The sequence below is a fragment of the Dendrobates tinctorius genome, unplaced genomic scaffold (assembly GCF_039654945.1).
Source record: "Dendrobates tinctorius isolate UK_male_01 unplaced genomic scaffold, ASM3965494v1 ptg000134l, whole genome shotgun sequence".
Classification (NCBI taxonomy): domain Eukaryota; kingdom Metazoa; phylum Chordata; class Amphibia; order Anura; family Dendrobatidae; genus Dendrobates; species Dendrobates tinctorius.
The window spans coordinates 19,538,410-19,556,108 of NW_027361802.1; the positions used below are offsets into that span (position 1 = coordinate 19,538,410).

At 41.9% G+C, this 17,699-nt stretch overlaps 1 protein-coding gene across 1 annotated transcript in view; it reads right to left on the bottom strand.

Moving 5' to 3' along the window:
- TRPM6 (transient receptor potential cation channel subfamily M member 6) overlaps positions 1-17,699 on the bottom strand; it is a 278,440-nt gene that overhangs the window by 70,785 nt on the left and 189,956 nt on the right. Inside the window, exons 33-36 of the mRNA XM_073543757.1 lie at positions 13,771-13,836; positions 12,165-12,451; positions 3,634-3,716; positions 1,603-1,808 (exon numbers count right to left, since the gene is read on the bottom strand). Coding sequence (XP_073399858.1) covers positions 1,603-1,808; positions 3,634-3,716; positions 12,165-12,451; positions 13,771-13,836 — 642 coding nt within the window. The remainder of the gene's footprint in view (positions 1-1,602; positions 1,809-3,633; positions 3,717-12,164; positions 12,452-13,770; positions 13,837-17,699) is intronic.

Below are 17,699 nucleotides of genomic sequence, written 5' to 3' on the forward strand. Positions count from 1 at the left end.
TCTGTATCTTGATCTGCTTGTCTCAGCTTTAGATGCATCTCTCTTTCAGCGAAGGAGGATCTCGCTTTGGCTGCTTCGGCAGCGGCTTCTGTAGTACCCGTGTGCGGAGCAGTCTGGGTGATAGCGGTCCCTTACAGCCTGAACTCACTGTCGCAGGCGTATGGCAATCTGTTTTACTATTGTGCCTTCAGGCTGCTAGACAGTAAATAACACCTCTCTGAATCACTGCATTGCAAGAAAGATTAAGCTTACCAGATATGCTTTAAGCGGATAATGAATTCAAGTTAGAGAATTAAGAAGGAGAACAGGTAAACACATGCATCCTATGATATACACAGAAGCAAAATGGCCCTTCTTCAACCCAGAATACATTGCTTCCTTCCCACAAAGCACTGCTTCAATCCCATAGTGCATTGCTTCTGTTAAAGGCACAGACTATATAATGCTATCAAAGACACTGCTATAAATTCAGCCACCACTAGATGGTGCTATAATTAACCCAGCACATAATACAAACATATTGCTTTATTCCGAGCACATAACACAAACAGACTGCCCTATATCAGAGGGCAGAACAAGGTGTTTTTTGCAGATATAACCAAAAGTAGAACTTTTTTTTTAGAGGTAAATGCAAAACTAACATGGCACATCCCCCTGAAAACAACCTCCCCATAGCCAAACGTGGTGGTAGCATCATCATGCTGTGTGGATGCTTTTCTTCAGCAGGAACAGGTAAGCTGGTCACAGTTGAAAAGAGGATGGATCGAGCTAAATGCAAGGAAACCAAGGAGGAAAACCTGTTAAAGGCTGCAAAAGACTTGAGACTGCGGCATAAGTTCACATTCCAGCAGTGACACAATCCTAAACATACTGCCATAGTTAAGATGGGATGGTTTAGATCAAAGCATATTCAGGTGTGTAAAAGGTCCAGTTACAGTCCAGACGCAAATCTTGTTGAGAATCTGTGACAAGGCTTGAAAATTGCTGTTCACAGATGCTCACCATCCAATCTCACCAAACTACAGCTGGTTTGTAAAGGATAATAAGCAAAAAATTCAGCTTCTAGATGTTCAAAGCTGGAAGAGACATACCCGAAAAGACTTACAGCAGTAATCATGCGGTCTGAATACAAATGCACATCACAATTTTCAAATTTGTAAAATATTTTAGAAAATCATTTATCATTTCTTTTCCACTTCCCAAATATTTGCTACATTGTGTTGTTATATCACATAAAATTCACTTTGTGAGTGTAATGTGAAAAAATGTGGAAAAGCTTGCGTGGTATGAATACTATTTTAAGTCACTGTAGATGGAACATACATCTAATTTCCAAGAAATACCAGGTGTGATCCTAAGCAAGTACAGTCTATGGTTGGTGGTAACAACTGTCTATGTTCTAAAAAATATAGTTAGAAATATTCCTTGGTTTGTAGATTTATTTGTAATATTTTAATTGTGAGCATTGAAAGCAAAATTTTTCTTTTTGTAAAAATTCTATGTTCCAGTAAAATACAATAATTTCTTTTTTTTTTTTCTAAGACATGATTCTCACTACCTTTCATGTGCTCGCTTTATCTTCTATTCATATGCTAACCTCACCTTGCAGGTCAAGAACAAGTAGTTCTCCCCTGGTATATTCATAGGTCCAGTGAGAAAACGATAAAAGTGCCTCCTCCAGTAAAGTGGTGGGGGTGATTTCATCTCCATTGTTGTTATTGTACTTTCGGAATTCTCCCGTCATGTATTTTTCTATTGTCAACCATTGATTAGCAGAATGACAATAGATCAAGAAAACTTCTAGGAACCTGAAAGCAAAAACAAATACAAAGTCATTGAAGTCCATTTCTATAAAAGGAATAATATATATGCCTTTGTAATACATTATACGTGATATGGTAGCAAATCCACAAAAATATATGCAAAAAGTACACATAGAAAATGCATAATAGTAATCCATCAGTGATGATATAACCAAGAGTGGGGCTTTTCTGTCTATAGGTACAGTAGGGTCATGGAGTGAACCTACAGTAGACTGCACCATAAATACTACCACAACTAACACTAGCCAATCCAAAATGCGTGAGAACTGATAATTTCATACCTGTTTTAAACACTCTTCTTTGAAGCACAAACAAGTAGTACAAATAATTAAGTGCATTAACTTGGCCAATTGCATTCAATACAGAATATAACTTGTTTATTAAATTTGATTTCCAATTGTTTGCTCTTCTCATGCCATAAGCGCTTTAAATGGCATATTGTTGGTGTCTTACAGTTTCCACTAGCATTTCACATCCATATGTAAGCTACTAGGGTCTCCCTACCCAGAATTGCATCATTTGACTGTAAGTATAATGACAATACAGTGTTAAGGGTTGCTCCCAAATTCTCAAGTAGGAATGAGGAAAAATTGCTCTTCATATGGTATTTGACCACTGGGAACCCTAGTGATCTTGAGGTTGGGGGTCTGGAATCCCGAGAACAGGGTTCTGCAGCCCCATCTTAGACCTCTTTCACACATCAGTTTTTTGCCTTCAGGCGCGATCCGGCTTTTTTTTGTAAAACCGGATCCTGGCAAAATGCAATGCCGGATCCGGTTTTTCCCCATTGACTTGCATTAGCGCCGGATCGTGCCGGATGGCATTGCGTTTCATCCGTTTTTTGCCGGATCCGGCAACTTGTCTCATTCCGGCGTCTGGAAAAAACGGCTACTGTAACGTTTTTTGTCTCCGGCGAAAAAGCCGGAAGCGCCGGATCAGGCGCTTCCAGCTTTTTGCTACAATGAAAGTCTATGGGCGCCGGAATGCGCCGGAACCAGAAAAAGACGGATCCAGCCACCGGATCCGGTTTTTTTAAGTCTGCGCATGCTCAGATCCAATTGGCCAGCCTCCAGGAACAGAGACGGATCCAGCAAAAAAACGGATCCGTTTCTACAGTTCTCCAAAATTTATGCCGGATCCGTTTTTTCTAAAAAAAGCCGGATCCTGCCTGACGGCAAAAAACTGATGTGTGAAAGTAGCCTAAAGTGGCCCATAGGTGTGCATGCTCGGTCTCTGCTCCAATCGCTGTCAATAGGTCGACTCAATAGCCAAGCACAGCACTGTCTGTCGGAGTGCCGGAGTAAGCAATAAATGGAGTGGAGGTCAAGCATGTGCATCTCCCTCCAATCAACAAGAGGCTGAGGAGCCCCATTCCCGGGGACTTACAGCCCCGGTCTTGCCATCATTGGGAATCCTACCATTTGGACCAGCGATAAACAAGTTCTCCACTAGGGAATAACTTGTGATTTTGGGAATAACCCTTTAAACTCTTTTTGACAAAGTCATGCGCTCTACTTTACCTTTTGATATTGTGTTAGAGTATATTTGCCACAGTTGGATTTTGCCAAACGAGTCCTATTGACAGGACCACAAAAAGATATTGACTTACAAAACCACACATAAAAGTAGACGTTTAGTGATTGTTCCTGCCCATTTGGGAGCATTCTCGGATAATTCTGGGGAAAGGGTTTAAATGTCCCATGCTTAATGTTGGCAAGTATTTCAACATTCAAAAACACACCATGTCCTAATATCACAAAGAAGCAAATTTATTACCTACAAACTGAATAATTAAGCATTGCATTTTTACCTTAGTGTGTAGGGAATACTGTGCGGTTTCATTTGATTGAAGGTGAAAATCAACTTCTGTGCAGCCCTCTGTTGCTGAATTTCCTACATGATGTAAGGCATGCATATTAACTTTAATGGTTTTCATTAGTCTCTTTGTCTAGATGAGACCCTTTGCTATTTCTGTATACCTTCTTGCCTGGATATAGAGCTAGGGATTGCACCTGTTTTGCACAGTGCTGGATGGAGTAGCAGCATGATTCAACATAGGAAAAGGGAATGTATGTAAAGCAGCTAGCAACACCCTATAGAATGACAGCAATTAGTAGCATAATTAGGACTCCCACTTGTTGCAGCTGAAATCCAGGGCACCCATATGACATGAAATATTATCCCTCTAGAAATTACACCGCTACTTTATCTTGTGTACCAAGTATTTATAGATGTCTATTTGTAGCGCACACAATTCATTCAGAGGCGGAAGAAGATGGAAATTAATCATTCTTCGTTAATCCAGCATAAAAAAGAACCCTAGGAGAGATCAGACCATGCAAACCAAGAAGATAAAGATATTTAAATTACTATTGCATTTGAGATCAAAAGTGATCAAAAACGGGTTGCCTGGCTTACAATCCAAATTACCAACGCTACTGGGTAATAGTGAACTCATTTGTTCAGGACCTTCATATTTAAACCTCCTGCAACCTCCTCACCCCATGACTCCCTGAGGAAGCTCGTATGAAAAGCGCGTTGGAGTGAGGGGTGGCAGCAGCGATATCCACAACATGAACCTGGGTTGGCGATTTGATCTGAAAATTCTGTGTGTTCTCACACCACAACCTTCTTAGATCTAATCATTATTGTTTTTTGTGCAAATCTGACACTAATCTCTTTGTACTTTCGGGAGATTCCTATAAAGATGTGCGTTTACGTTTATGGTATGTAACCTCTGTGTGCACTGTACTTTTTATACATATATCTTAATGGTATGAGCGTCCGATTAATCCTCTTTGTGCACATGCAACTTATATCTGGATCTGCCTTCCTGTATTGTTTCATATGGGTCATGCTGTTCCGCCACCTCTTTTAATATATTTTTTGTATTTTTATTATGTCTTGTAATTATGTTTTTTTTAAATTAGTCTTGTCATTTTGGTGTCTTTAATAAAATTATGAATTTGTTGAGTAATATTGTTTATTTCTGTATACAGTACTTGAAGTAGTTTTTTTTTGCTTATATAAAAGTGAGCTCATGGTCTAGGTGCTGTGTTGAAGGGGTTGTCCACTACTAAGACAACCCCTTCTGAATCATTATATTTTCCCTTTGTAAAAAAATAACACTTATACTCACCTCCAATGCCGGCGCAAATCCAGCAGTGTCAGCACTGCCTCTCCCAGGGTTTGCGTAACATTGTTATGTCACGGGATCCCTGGGGCCAATCAGCACTGGCTTCACTCTCTCCACCTTCTGGTATATCACGTACATCTGGATGAAGTGAGAGAGCAGAAGCTCTCACTTCATCTGGATGTATGTGATTTGTCTGAAGGCGAGGAGAGAGAAGCCAAAGTTGATTGGCCACAAGGATCATGTGACATAATGTCAAGCAATCAGCAGATCCAGTGCCATCACCGCTGGAAAGGCATCAGCCTTGAATGTGAGTATAAGCGCTATTACTTTACATAGTGATTGAGAAGGGGCTGTCTGAGTAAGGACAATCTCTTTAAGGACTCTCATCTCTTGGCCAGAGTGGGGGGTGGCTACAAGGACATGTCTCTTCTTGCAATAGCAAGACAACCCATTGACATGCATGAGCACTATGTAATGCTTTTTTCCCCTGTGGTGGCACTGCAGAACTAAACAGGCTCTGTCAGGTTTACCCATATATTTCAGCTTATCGTTGCAAGTCTCTACAGGGGGAAACTTTTGTAAACTGCTTATTAAAAAAGGCCAACATTTCTATGATATCGGTTTATTGCAAAGCAAAATGTGCTAAAATGTAGAAAAACACAGTATATGTTCAAAAGTATTTTGTCACTCAAATGATCTTTAATGAGCTCTCAATCTAAATCTACAGGTATTAATATGCAGTTGGCCTCCACTTTCCAGCTATAACAGCTCCCATTCTTCTGGGAAGACTCTCTACAAGATTTTGAAGCATCTACCACAACAAACCTGTCAAGAGAGGGCCACCCATCAAAACTCTCAGCCCGGGCAAGGAAGGCATTCATTAGAGAGGCAGCACAGAAATCAAATGTCACCCTTAAGGAGCTGCAGAGTTCACAATCAGAGACTGGATTGTCCGTCCATACGACCAAAATAAGCCATACACTCCATTGAGGTGGTCTTTATGGAAGACTGAGCAGAAAAAGTCTTGCTTACACACAAAAATTGTAAGGCTCATTCTTTGTTTGCCAAAGACATGTGGAAGACTCCCCAAATCTATGGAGGAAGATGCTGTGGTCAGACGAGACCAAAATTGATCTTTTTGGCCACCAAGGTAAATGTCTATGTCTGATGCCAAGCTAAAACAGCTCATCACCCCAAGTACACCATCCCCACAGTGAAACATAGTGGTGGCAGCATCATGCTGTGGGAATGTTTTTCAGTAGCAGGGACAGGGAAAATGATTGAGTCGAGGGGATGCTGCAAAATACAGGGCTATTCTTGAGCAAAACCTGTTTCCGTCTGTCAGTGATTTGAGATTGGGATGGAGGTTCACCTTCCAACAAGGCAATGATCCAAAGCATACTGGTAAAGCAACACTTGAGTTTAAATGATTTGGAGTGGCCTAGTCAAAGCCAAAACCTTAATTCAATTGCGAATATGTGGTCAGACTTAAAGATTGTTGGTCACCAGAGGAAACCATCTATGTAACTTGAAGGAGCTGGAGCAGGGTAAAAATCCCAGTGGCAAGATGTGGAAAGCTCATAGAGATTTATTCAAAGGGGACTTGCAGCTGTAATTGCTGCAAAAGGAAGCGCTACATACTACTGACTTTAGGGGGAGTGAATAGTAATGCACACTGAAGTTTTTCGTTATTTTGTCCTATTTTTTGTTTGTTTCACAAGAAAATAAAAATACAAATATGTACAGTTGTAGGAAAGTTCTTTACATGAACTAATACAAACTTTAAAAAAAAAGTGACATTTCAGGTTGTGAGGTAGCAAAATACGAAAAATGCCAAGGGGACGTGAATATTTTCACAAGCCACTATGCTTCAATCAGTCATCAGTCAGGTTACATTCTCCTGGCATTGTAAAAACTCAATCCATAAGACTGCCAGATGAAGAAGTGTGATTCATCATTCCATAGAACGGTTCCACTGCTCCAATGGGAGTGAACTTTACATTACGCCATACCACTCTCGACATTGTGCTGAGTGATGTAAGGCTTGTACGCAGTTGCTTGGTCACAGAAACTCGTGCCATAAAGCTCCCGATACACATGTGAGTATGCTATAGCCAGAGGAGGTTTAGAATTTACAATTAGTCAGCTGAGCATTGGTGACCTTTATGCACCATGTGCCTCAGCATTTGGTGACCCCACTTTGTGACTTTAATTGGTCTGCCACTTTGTAGTCGAGTTACTTTGGTTTCCAGACAATTTGTTTTCAGTCATATCACTCACAATTGATTGCGGAATATTTAGAAGGGAATAAATTTCAAAAGAAGAAATAAGAATTAAGCCATTCTTTCGCAAATGTTTATAAATGCAGACTGCATGGCTATGGGCTGTAATTTACAAACTGGTGGCAACAGAACTGAATGGAAAACCTGAATTTGGTGGTTAAAGGGAATCGGTCATCATTTTTATTGCTACCTCATCTGAGAGCAGCATATTATAGGAAAAGAGATCCTGATTCAACTATGTATCATTTAGTTTTCTGGGTGCAGCAGTTGTGACACAGAGTTTTTAGATGTAGCAGAGCTCAGAAACTTAACCCCACCCACATCAGGCTCTTGATGTACAGTACATTGTCAATTGTCTATTGACAGCTGCTTATCAGTGGAGAGGGTGTAGTTAGACCACTTGGCAGGAAGGTTCTAGTCTGAGCAGTAATCTCCTGATGATAAAACATTCATTGTATGGAAACAACAGCACACAGCCCAATAAGTGACCAATCCCTGAAATCTGGGTCTCCACCCCTACCTTATGCTGTCCTCAGATTACATAGCAAAAACCTGCTGAAAGATTCCCTTTAGGAGATGTGTTCCAATGCTTTTGTCCTTATAGTATAGTATTACTGTACATAGTGGTGCCTGTGTAGGTACGTGTGCCGACTAGGGAGTGGTCCTTTTTTCGCCGTGAACAGACTGGAGACAGAAACCGATGTGTATTCAACATGTCCTCTTTATTGGCAGTCCTCCCAACGACCACAGCAACACAACAGCAGCACGACAGCTTCTATGCACAGGCCTGGGTACCTTTCACCATCTTCTCTGTCCTTTACAGTGACGTCCCTCGTGGATATTTCACTGTGGCTGCCTTAGGCCCACCACCACAGCGCTTCACCTGTCCGAGTCCGTCCGTCTGGTACCCCCGGGCTTCCTCTGTCCTGCGGCTCTCCTGTTATGGCCACCCCCTGACTGTTTCTCCTTCCAGTCCCTCCCAGAGTTCTTCCTCTCTGTCTCTTCCTCCTTCAGTCTCCTGCTCTGCTGAACTCCTCCTCCTGGACTGGAACTCTTTCTGCCTGCCTATTCCCCTCCCCAGGAATTCCCCTCTAGAGCTCCTGTAACTCCTCCCACCATGACTATGCGGTTTCCTAGCCTTAAGCTGCTGTTATGCCCTTTCCTCACTGCTCTCCACCTCCATCTTGTGGCCAAACTTCAGTCTCCTTTTCCTGCTGTTCTTGGTCTCCCCCTAGTGGTCAAACCAGTACTTTACCATCTTCCACTGTCTCTAGATGTCTCCCCACATTCATATACAGCAGTTCACGTCAAGTACTTTTACTGCACATTTTGCATTCACCTCCCTGCTGCAGACAGGTCCATAGGTCAGTCCACTTCCCTACACTTGCACTTATCCACCACAATGAATCCGAAGTTCAAGATAAAATCTATGACATATTATGCTTTGATTTGATGACATATCAATTCCAAAACTAGTTTTAAACTATTCAATAAGTACTTCTATGCAGGAGTTTAGGGGTAAAAAGATACTTTTATGAATGTGCCATGACATATTTCATTCTCCAAACTTGCATAAGAAAAAATACACCCATACAGCTCCCATAGAGTATCCGATATAATGTCACAATTTCCCATCATAAATATTCTGGCTTTGTAGCAAAAAGGCAGCGTCTTAACAATTCCAGTAAAGTGGATGGGATTTATAGAGATTTCATACCCACTTTGCTTCTTTTTAATGCAGAGTAAACTGTCCTGTGTATGTGTTTCACATCACCAACATGTCAATTTTTCTTACAGGTACGATGAGTTTTCTGTGCAGATTTTCCCCATAGACTTACATTGGTTGCAGAAAATCCACAAGTAAAAAATGCACAAATATGTTTAGCGCATTTCCATGGCAGAAACGCACAGAAAATACATGATAAACACGTAAATATATCAAAGTTTTGTCAAAGCCAAATGCCAGGAAGTACCAAAAACAAAGCCGCTTTATTGGCATGCCACACCAAAAAGAGACAAAAAATACAGCATAAAAAATGTAAAAGATGCATGTAAAAAGACACATAAAAATGCACTAAAAAACAGCAAGTAACCTATTTTAAAAAATAAAAACTCAACAAAAGCTCATCGTAGGAACATAGAGAATTTATAGAGTACCAGAAGAAAGATTTTAATGTACACCTAAAGGGGAGTTCCAGACGGAAGTGAAGTGACTTGCTGCAGCACCCAGCAGTGGCTACTGCACTCAGAATGGACTTATCCTTAGCAACCGATTTTCCATACAATACTTCAGTTGCTTGTAACATTTCCAGTTCCGGTTTGAAACTTGCAGCTCTCTGGCACCCCCCCTTACCCTCTGGTCAGACAGGGAACTACACCTATCATAAGTAGTTGCCAAAAAGGCTGCCTGGTCGTGTACTGGCTATTGCGCACTGTGCAGGGAGGGCGGTATGCATGTCACCAGTCTCAGGCAGGAAATACACACATAAAACCTCTGTTCCGTCACTGCCAGAATCTCCCAGATACGCCAGAACACTCGCTGCCACCAGCTCCTAGTTTCCTATATTAATATCAATATTGGGTCAGGAGCCAACCCACTAGATTTGAGCTCAGAGGGCCAGGCAATATGTTTATAGAGCAAGGAAAACACTCCAAAAAGAATAGGCAGTGTTTACAAAAGTACAAAAGATGTTACAAAGAGAGACACTACAGTATATACAGACAACTACAAAATAATAACGGATTAAAATGAGAACTTATCTTAACTGACACTTATCAGTCAATGGCACGCCATGTGGTGTAGGGCGAGGGGACCTTCCTAGAGCGGCAGATCAAAATGCACAGCTTGCCACAGCTGGTCCCCAGGCAAAAAGACTACTTTCTACTTGAGTCCCCTAGTCTTATGCCTTCCCCTGGCGACCTCACTGGGTGGGCGGAGCTATGGAATGCACTCCCTTTTGAAAGTTACTAACAAAATTATGAGAGCCGTAACTCTAGCCACGAGGCTCGCAGAGTGATGGCAGGACTATCAGTTTTCTTATTAAGAAATTACCTTTCATCTAAGTCTAAACAGCTGTGTGGCTCGTTCGGGTAGAAGTCAGTTTCTCGGATTCTGGCTATTGCAGACGTTTCAAAACCCACCTGTGGATAGCTTTTATGATATACTGTAGATTCCAAAAATATAGGTTTCCTACTTCTATGCCTAGTTTGCGATATTATATACCAGTTTGAAGGCACAAAGGTGCCATGTGCTTTTTAACAATGGCTGGTTTTGGCTGGTCAGCAGCTCACATTACACCAGCGTGTGTAGCTGGAGGGAGGGGGCTGGAATCACACATAGGAAGAGAAAACTGCAGCTATGTGCCTGGGCAACACAAATGTAATGGGGGAAGGGGCCAACATGTCATTCAAAAGCCAAGGAGCTGCAGCCGATAGCTTTGTATGTGTGACTAGAACAATAAAAAATATGTCATATTTCCTGACAACAATTCAAAGTTGCGCCAATGTTTGGGCTGGTGTAACAATGCTAAGGCTATGTGCACACGTAGTTTTTTTGGTGTGCGGATTTTGGCGAGAAAACCGCAGGTTAATCCGCAGGACAAAAGTCCTGCGGTTTTGCCCTGCGGTTTTACACCTCAATGGTAGAGGTGTAAAACTGCAGCGCTTCTGCACCAAACAATTGACATGCTGCGGATTGTAAACCGCAGCAAAACTGCGCAGAAAAATCCACAGCATGTGCACAGCGGTTTTTTAATTTCCATAGGAAATAAAGGTACTGTACAACGCAGCAGTATCTGCTGCGGACCCGCAGCTGCAGAAACGCTGCGGAACCGCAGCAGAATCTGCACCGTGTGCACATACCCTAAAAGTCACATAACAGATCCACCAAAATGGGTTGAACACGGGCAAGACAAGGCATGACAATGCCAGTCCAACAAAGTCTTCAAATGCTACACCACTGATATTACGTGTGTGGATAGGGACTTAGTCATAGAGTCAGCGCCAGTCAGTGGCACTCTGCAGGCCATAGTGCATATCTCCACAGGACTAGCGTCCAACAGTGCACCCCCTCCTGGGCATTGTCGTATAGCGGCTGTGTCAGTCGCCGCGCTGCAGTCAGCAGCACTTGTCGGCGTCCGCGGTAGTGACGCCGCACACACGGTAGGTCTAGATGGACAATGACCCTGCGTATTGGGTCCTGGTACTGTGACCATATACCGTGCGTGCATTCTGCTGAGACCTGTGAGTCCAACAGGCTCGGTATTTATGTTTATTACTTTGGCGCCTCTGTGAACCAACAGAGCACGTCCAGCGCACACCAGGTGACGTTCAACCCGCGTGCGATATACCGCCATATAGCGCGTCTGCCATTTTCTAGCAGCGGTTTAACACCTTCTGCACGGTAGACCCCGAGCGGCGAACGCACTTATTATTACTGTATTTATTTATTTAGTGCATTCCGCCGTTCCTAACAACTTTAATGGCATACCATAGTCCAGAAATGTAATCTAGTCTCTGATTAGAGTAGCATTTCTGGTGAGGAACACAGAAACACACGCCAGTGATAAGATGTACCCAATTCATTAAGTGGCGTGTGTCTCCTAATGAAATAGACACATATTACTCCACCAAGCCCCTTCATTATGACCAACGTGAACAATGCCAATCTTTGTGAATCAGACCCTTTGTGTTTTTACAAAATCAGTCTACAAGGTGATTTAGTGTTTCTACAAAGAGCGAATTGTGAATCTTCTTTTTCTAAGCTGGCCTTGCTTTCCATGGCAACCACAAAGCAGCTCTCATTTCTTGAGAGTAGTGTAAAGTGGATATCTACCTAAAAGGTAGAAAGAGTAAATGGGAAGTCAGAGGAATAGCCAAGCATGCTTTCTTTCCTAATGTAGCCATATATTACTATGATATTACCCTTAGACAAAGCTGTAATACAGTGTCCCCACGGAAAACCTTCTGCCATGTTTGCACCACTTCAGGAAGAAATGATTTGACAATGAAGATTTCTCCAGGATCCAGGACATCATGTTCTGACCATGTGCAAACCACTTTAAGAGCTCTGCGCAGACCTCCATCCATTTTTTCAGGGGAGAGGACTTGAAGCATTGCTGCCATTCCTCTTTGAGACCAGGAGGACATGCTTTTATCCAGACTGGTTGGTGAACTCTCTTCAAGCCTATATACCGTAACCTCCTCCCCAGCTGTAAAACCAAAATTCTAGAAGTTACTGTAATGCATGTTAATTTATTCACTGCATGGACAAAGTAGGAAGCCCAACATTGTATTAATTTAAAGTCGGATGAAATTTGTATACATTTTAATAGTAGTTTGAATGATTTTGGCTTAATTCTATAATGCAATACTCTAGTAGGACAAATAAAGTTTTCATTAGACATAACATTGCTCTCTCTCTCCTGATTCTCCACACATAGAAGAATATACCCCTCCTCATTTCCTTAAAGGAAATCTGTTATGATTTCCCACCCCAAACTATTTATATGTGTATGTAACTCTTTCAAAGACAAGTCCAGCAATACCTTTACATCGCCAGTCCATTCCTCCATTATTGAGAGCAGCGTTGAAATTGAAATGCAAATGAGGCTATAGATCTGAAAGAAGTTGTCCACTACTTGGACAATTTCTTCTCATACCCCTTGCTTGGCCTCATAAAATAATAAAGCTTATACTCACCTCCAGTACCGATGCCATTCCCGCGGTGTCTGCACTGCTATTGTGATAAGTGACGCCAGCGCCCAATCAGCACTGGTATCATTGTCCCTACCTCCAATAGATTGACGTAGGAAGAGGAATTCCGAGATCAGCTGCACCCAGAACTTCCTCTTCAAGTTCGATTTGTGCAAAGGCGATGACAGTGACGTCAGCACTGATTGGGCGCCAGCGTCATGTGTCACAACAAATGCACGCGAGCTCTGGGACAGCGAGTGCCGACACCGAGGGAACAGCGTAGCCACTAGAGGCGAATATAAGATTTATTATTTTATGGGTCAAACATTTTGATCAAGAAGGGATTGTCCTAGCAGTGGACAATCCCTTTAAGTCTCCATAACTCCAGCTCTATTCACCATGTCTCCTCCTGTTTAACTGAACTCCTTTCCCTGAAGTCACATACCATACAGGCTGTCAGTCAAGTAGGACGAGGCAGAGCTGGACGAGAAATAAAGCTGGAGTGACAAGTGGCTTCAAATCTACAATAGCTCTTCAGCCTCATTTGCATATCAATTTCAATGAGGATTTCTCAGTAATGGGGGACCGGACTAGCCAAATAATGGAATTGCTGGTCCTTGAAAGAGCTACATGCACATAAAAATATTTTCGGGGGGAAATCTCCAAAAATATTATTATTTTTATTATTTATTGATTTAAAACAAACAGACACATTAGCAAACCAGTTGATACAAAAGATCAGTGGTCAAAGCATAGATTATGTAAAGAAAAATTACATCCGTGAATCATTCAATATAAATCCTAAACAATGTAATAGGTTAAAATTAGAGCTCACCAAAGAGATGCACCGGGGTAAAAGGTATAGTCTGTGCAAGCCTCATTAAGTTATTTCTTTCCACCGCTGGAAAAAAAAAAAAAAAGAAAGAAAACTGCTAGAAGCGAGCATTTTATATCCAAGAAGGAAAAAATATTTTTTCACTATTCACATTAAGAATTATATCCAGAATGTAAACTTTTTTATATGTAACGTTCTTGTGTACGTGAATGTCATTGTTGTGTTCATATTTATACCGATTACATATACTCGTGTATAAGACAAGGCACCTAATTTTGCCATGAAAAACTGGGAAAACATATTTACTCGAGTATAAGCTGGGTATGCATTGCCCCTCATCCCTATCCTGGTATGCATGGTTCCTCATCCCTATCCGTTTCTGCATTGCTCCTTATTCTTTGTCTGCATGGCTCCTCATCCCCATCCTGGTATGCTTGGCTCCTCATCCCCATCCTTGTATGCCTGGATCCTCATCCCCATCCTTGCATGCATGATTCCTCATCCCCATCCTTGTCTGCATGATTCCTCATCCCCATCCTGGTATGCATGGTTCCTCATGCCCATCCTGGTATGCATGGCTCCTTATCCCCATCCTGGTATGCATGGCTCCTTATCCCCATCCTTGTCTGCATGGCTCCTTATCCCCATCCTTGTCTGCATGGCTCCTTATCCCCATCCTTGTCTGCATGGCTCCTTATCCCCACCCTTGTCTGCATGGCTCCTTATCCCCATCCTTGTCTGCATGGCTCCTTATCCCCATCCTTGTCTGCATGGCTCCTTATCCCCATCCTTGTCTGCATGGCTCCTTATCCCCATCCTTGTCTGCATGGCTCCTTATCCCCATCCTTGTCTGCATGGCTCCTTATCCCCATCCTTGTCTGCATGGCTCCTTATCCCCATCCTTGTCTGCATGGCTCCTTATCCCCAGCCTTGTCTGCATGGCTCCTTTTTCCCAGCCTTGTCTGCATGGCTTTTTCCCAGCCTTGTCTGCATGGCTCCTTATCCCCATCCTTGTATGCATGGTTCCTCATTCCTATCCTTGTATGCTTGGCCCCCATGAGAAAAGCATTAAAAAAAAAAAAATCCTACTTGCCTTCCTGCCAGAAAGTTCTTCATGGCATCTCCTGACTCTGTCACATGTGCTCAGTGTGAACGTGCTCTCATCCGTGAAAAGCCTGGGGCGCCAATGTTGAATCTGCCAATCTTGGTGTTCTGTGGCAAATGCGAAATCACCATGTGCGGTGTTGTGCTATAAGCACAACACCCACTTGTGGGCGTCAGGCCCTCATACCACCATCATGCTGTCTGTTTCTGACAGTTTTAGCAGACACATGGATATTCGTGGCATGCTGGAGGTAATTTTGCAAGGCTCTGGCACTGCTCCTCCTGTTCTCCATGCACAAAGGAACTTCTGTGGGTGATAGACACCACCTCATGCTACTGTACCTCCAGGGGGGGGGTGAGAGTAATGACAAAATGCAAAAAAGAAACCAAAACAACAGCCAAAAAGGATGAAAACAGAACTGGTCTACCCCCTGCAGAACCACTTCTATATATGGGGTGTCTTGCTAACTGCATTTCTACCTGTTGTCTGTGCCATTTGCACAACAGCAGGAGAAATTGATTCACAATCGGTGTTGTTTCATAACTGAACATGTTGATTTCACAGAAGTGTGACTGATTTGGAGTTACATTGTGTTGTTTAAGTGTTCCCTTTATTTTTCTTGAGCAGTGTAATTAAAATATCTAAGTAGTAATGGCTATCACAGTTTGAATAAAGCTAGTGGTGATCATGTAGTATACAAAAGAGGACCATTTTTCTAATGGATTCTGTCCACAAATAATTAAGTCATGAGAAGTATTAACTTTGTCTATAACACTCAATCTGTGAGACAGAATTGCATGTTTTTGCAGGCTCCCTCTGCAGCTGCACAGACTGTAGAGATGGAAGTCTCACATTGGATGTGCACACAGAGTCTTTTGGGTCTCCAAAGAACACAAGAAAAAAAAATTCCTCAAAATTGCTTGAAAGACTCTCAGTATTCAATTCTATTATAAAACCACTGAATCAACATTCAGGTCAGTGATAATTGTCAGCTAAATGGGAGGTCCACAAATCTCTTATCTTCCAACGTCCCCGACACAGCTTTTGATTAGCCAAGCCTGACACGATATCATCTATGTGTCGCACAGATGACATCTTGCCTGCCAGACAAATTGATGATGCAAAACAAAAATTTGGGCATACTATGTCCAAGATAATGCAGTATGATAGCTCTGGTCAGGCCTGGGGCTAATTCAGAGAACAAGTGGATCCCCGAATGGGACAATGTGCAAGAGTTGGCCACTCAACCCCTATACATGATGTCTCCATACACTTGATTTGCTATGTACAGACAATTGCAGTATTTCATCAATTATTTAACACACTACCCAGTTTATTAATATGTAAAAGCACAGGTAAATTTGTGAATGAGGGTAAGGTAATATTTCCATGAAGCTGAACAGTGGGCCCCCCAGAATCCATGTTATTTGTGGGCCCTTGGCATTCCAGTCCAACACGGATAAGGGTGCATTTTTACAATCTTTACACTTCCAAGTGGCTACATAGATGGCAATAACATAGCCACCAAGACATATAGTAAACCAACAGACAACAATAGTTATATCCGGATGGACAGTTCCCATTTGCCCATATGGCTTGAAAATATCCAGAGAGGGCAGTTCATGCAAATTAGGATAAATTGTACTAAAAAGGACGATTACTGTGAAGAATCACAAAAGGTAATAAATAATTGTCTAAAGGATAATCAAGCCAGGCTGAAGGAAGTCAATGAAAGTAGAAAAAATAAAGATGGAATCCCTATTAGCTACCAACATGGCAAACAACGTAGAAAAAGAGAATAATTTTTTAAATACCAATAATAACAATATAATCATGAATGAAGGTTATTAAAACGAATTGCAAAAAGACATTGGTCATTACTACAAGACGACAAAATCATGGGGAACTTATCCCATAGCAAGCAAGTTTTGTATTCAGAAAAGTAGGGAATTTAGCCAGTAAAATAGTCCCTACAGTGATCAGAAATATATGGACAGCAAAAACCAAGGGCAGAATAACTTTTTTCCCCCTGTAAATGCAATGTGCAAAGCAGTGGATAATCACAACCCATTGCATGCATTTGAAACCCAAGTAGACACATTTACAATAAAAACACATAACGTGCCATACCAAAGGAGTGATGCATTGCATAATGTGTCCATGCCAAAAGCTATACACAGGCAGAACAAAACGTGAACTACGAGTTAGAACCAAAGAACAAATATATATATACACTGTATATAATATAAAACGACAGTTCACAGGACATCCATTATCACATCACTACAAGGTGGCACACAAATGCAAATTAGTGAGAAGCTCTTTTTGGGGTACAGAAAATGTAAAAAAACAAACATTGGAGGGAAGGAGATTATATACATGAAATATCAAGGATGGAAAGCAATTGCATATTCACACTAAACACATTAAGACCGGCAGGTCTAACAGTGAAACAGAACTGTTCACTTTTTAGAAAAAGCCGGATTACTTACCGGTAATGCTCTTTTAATGAGTCCACGACAGCACCCATTTGGAGGTATCGGATCAGCCCAGGAAACCCTACAGGAAAGATAAAAGGGGCGGTCCGCCTTTCCTCCTCAGTTTTATGTTTCAGAGTACCAGAAGGACCGCCAAGGATTAGGCAATGTTCTCTTATTTTAACATCTTTCTTATCCATTATTTGGTTGATATACTTTAACTATTAATATCTTTAGGGAGGGAAGTGAGCGGGTGCTGTCGTGGACTCATTAAAAGAGCATTACCGGTAAGTAATCCGGCTTTTTACTCTTCGCCACGACAGCACCCACTTGGAGAGATTCCAGAG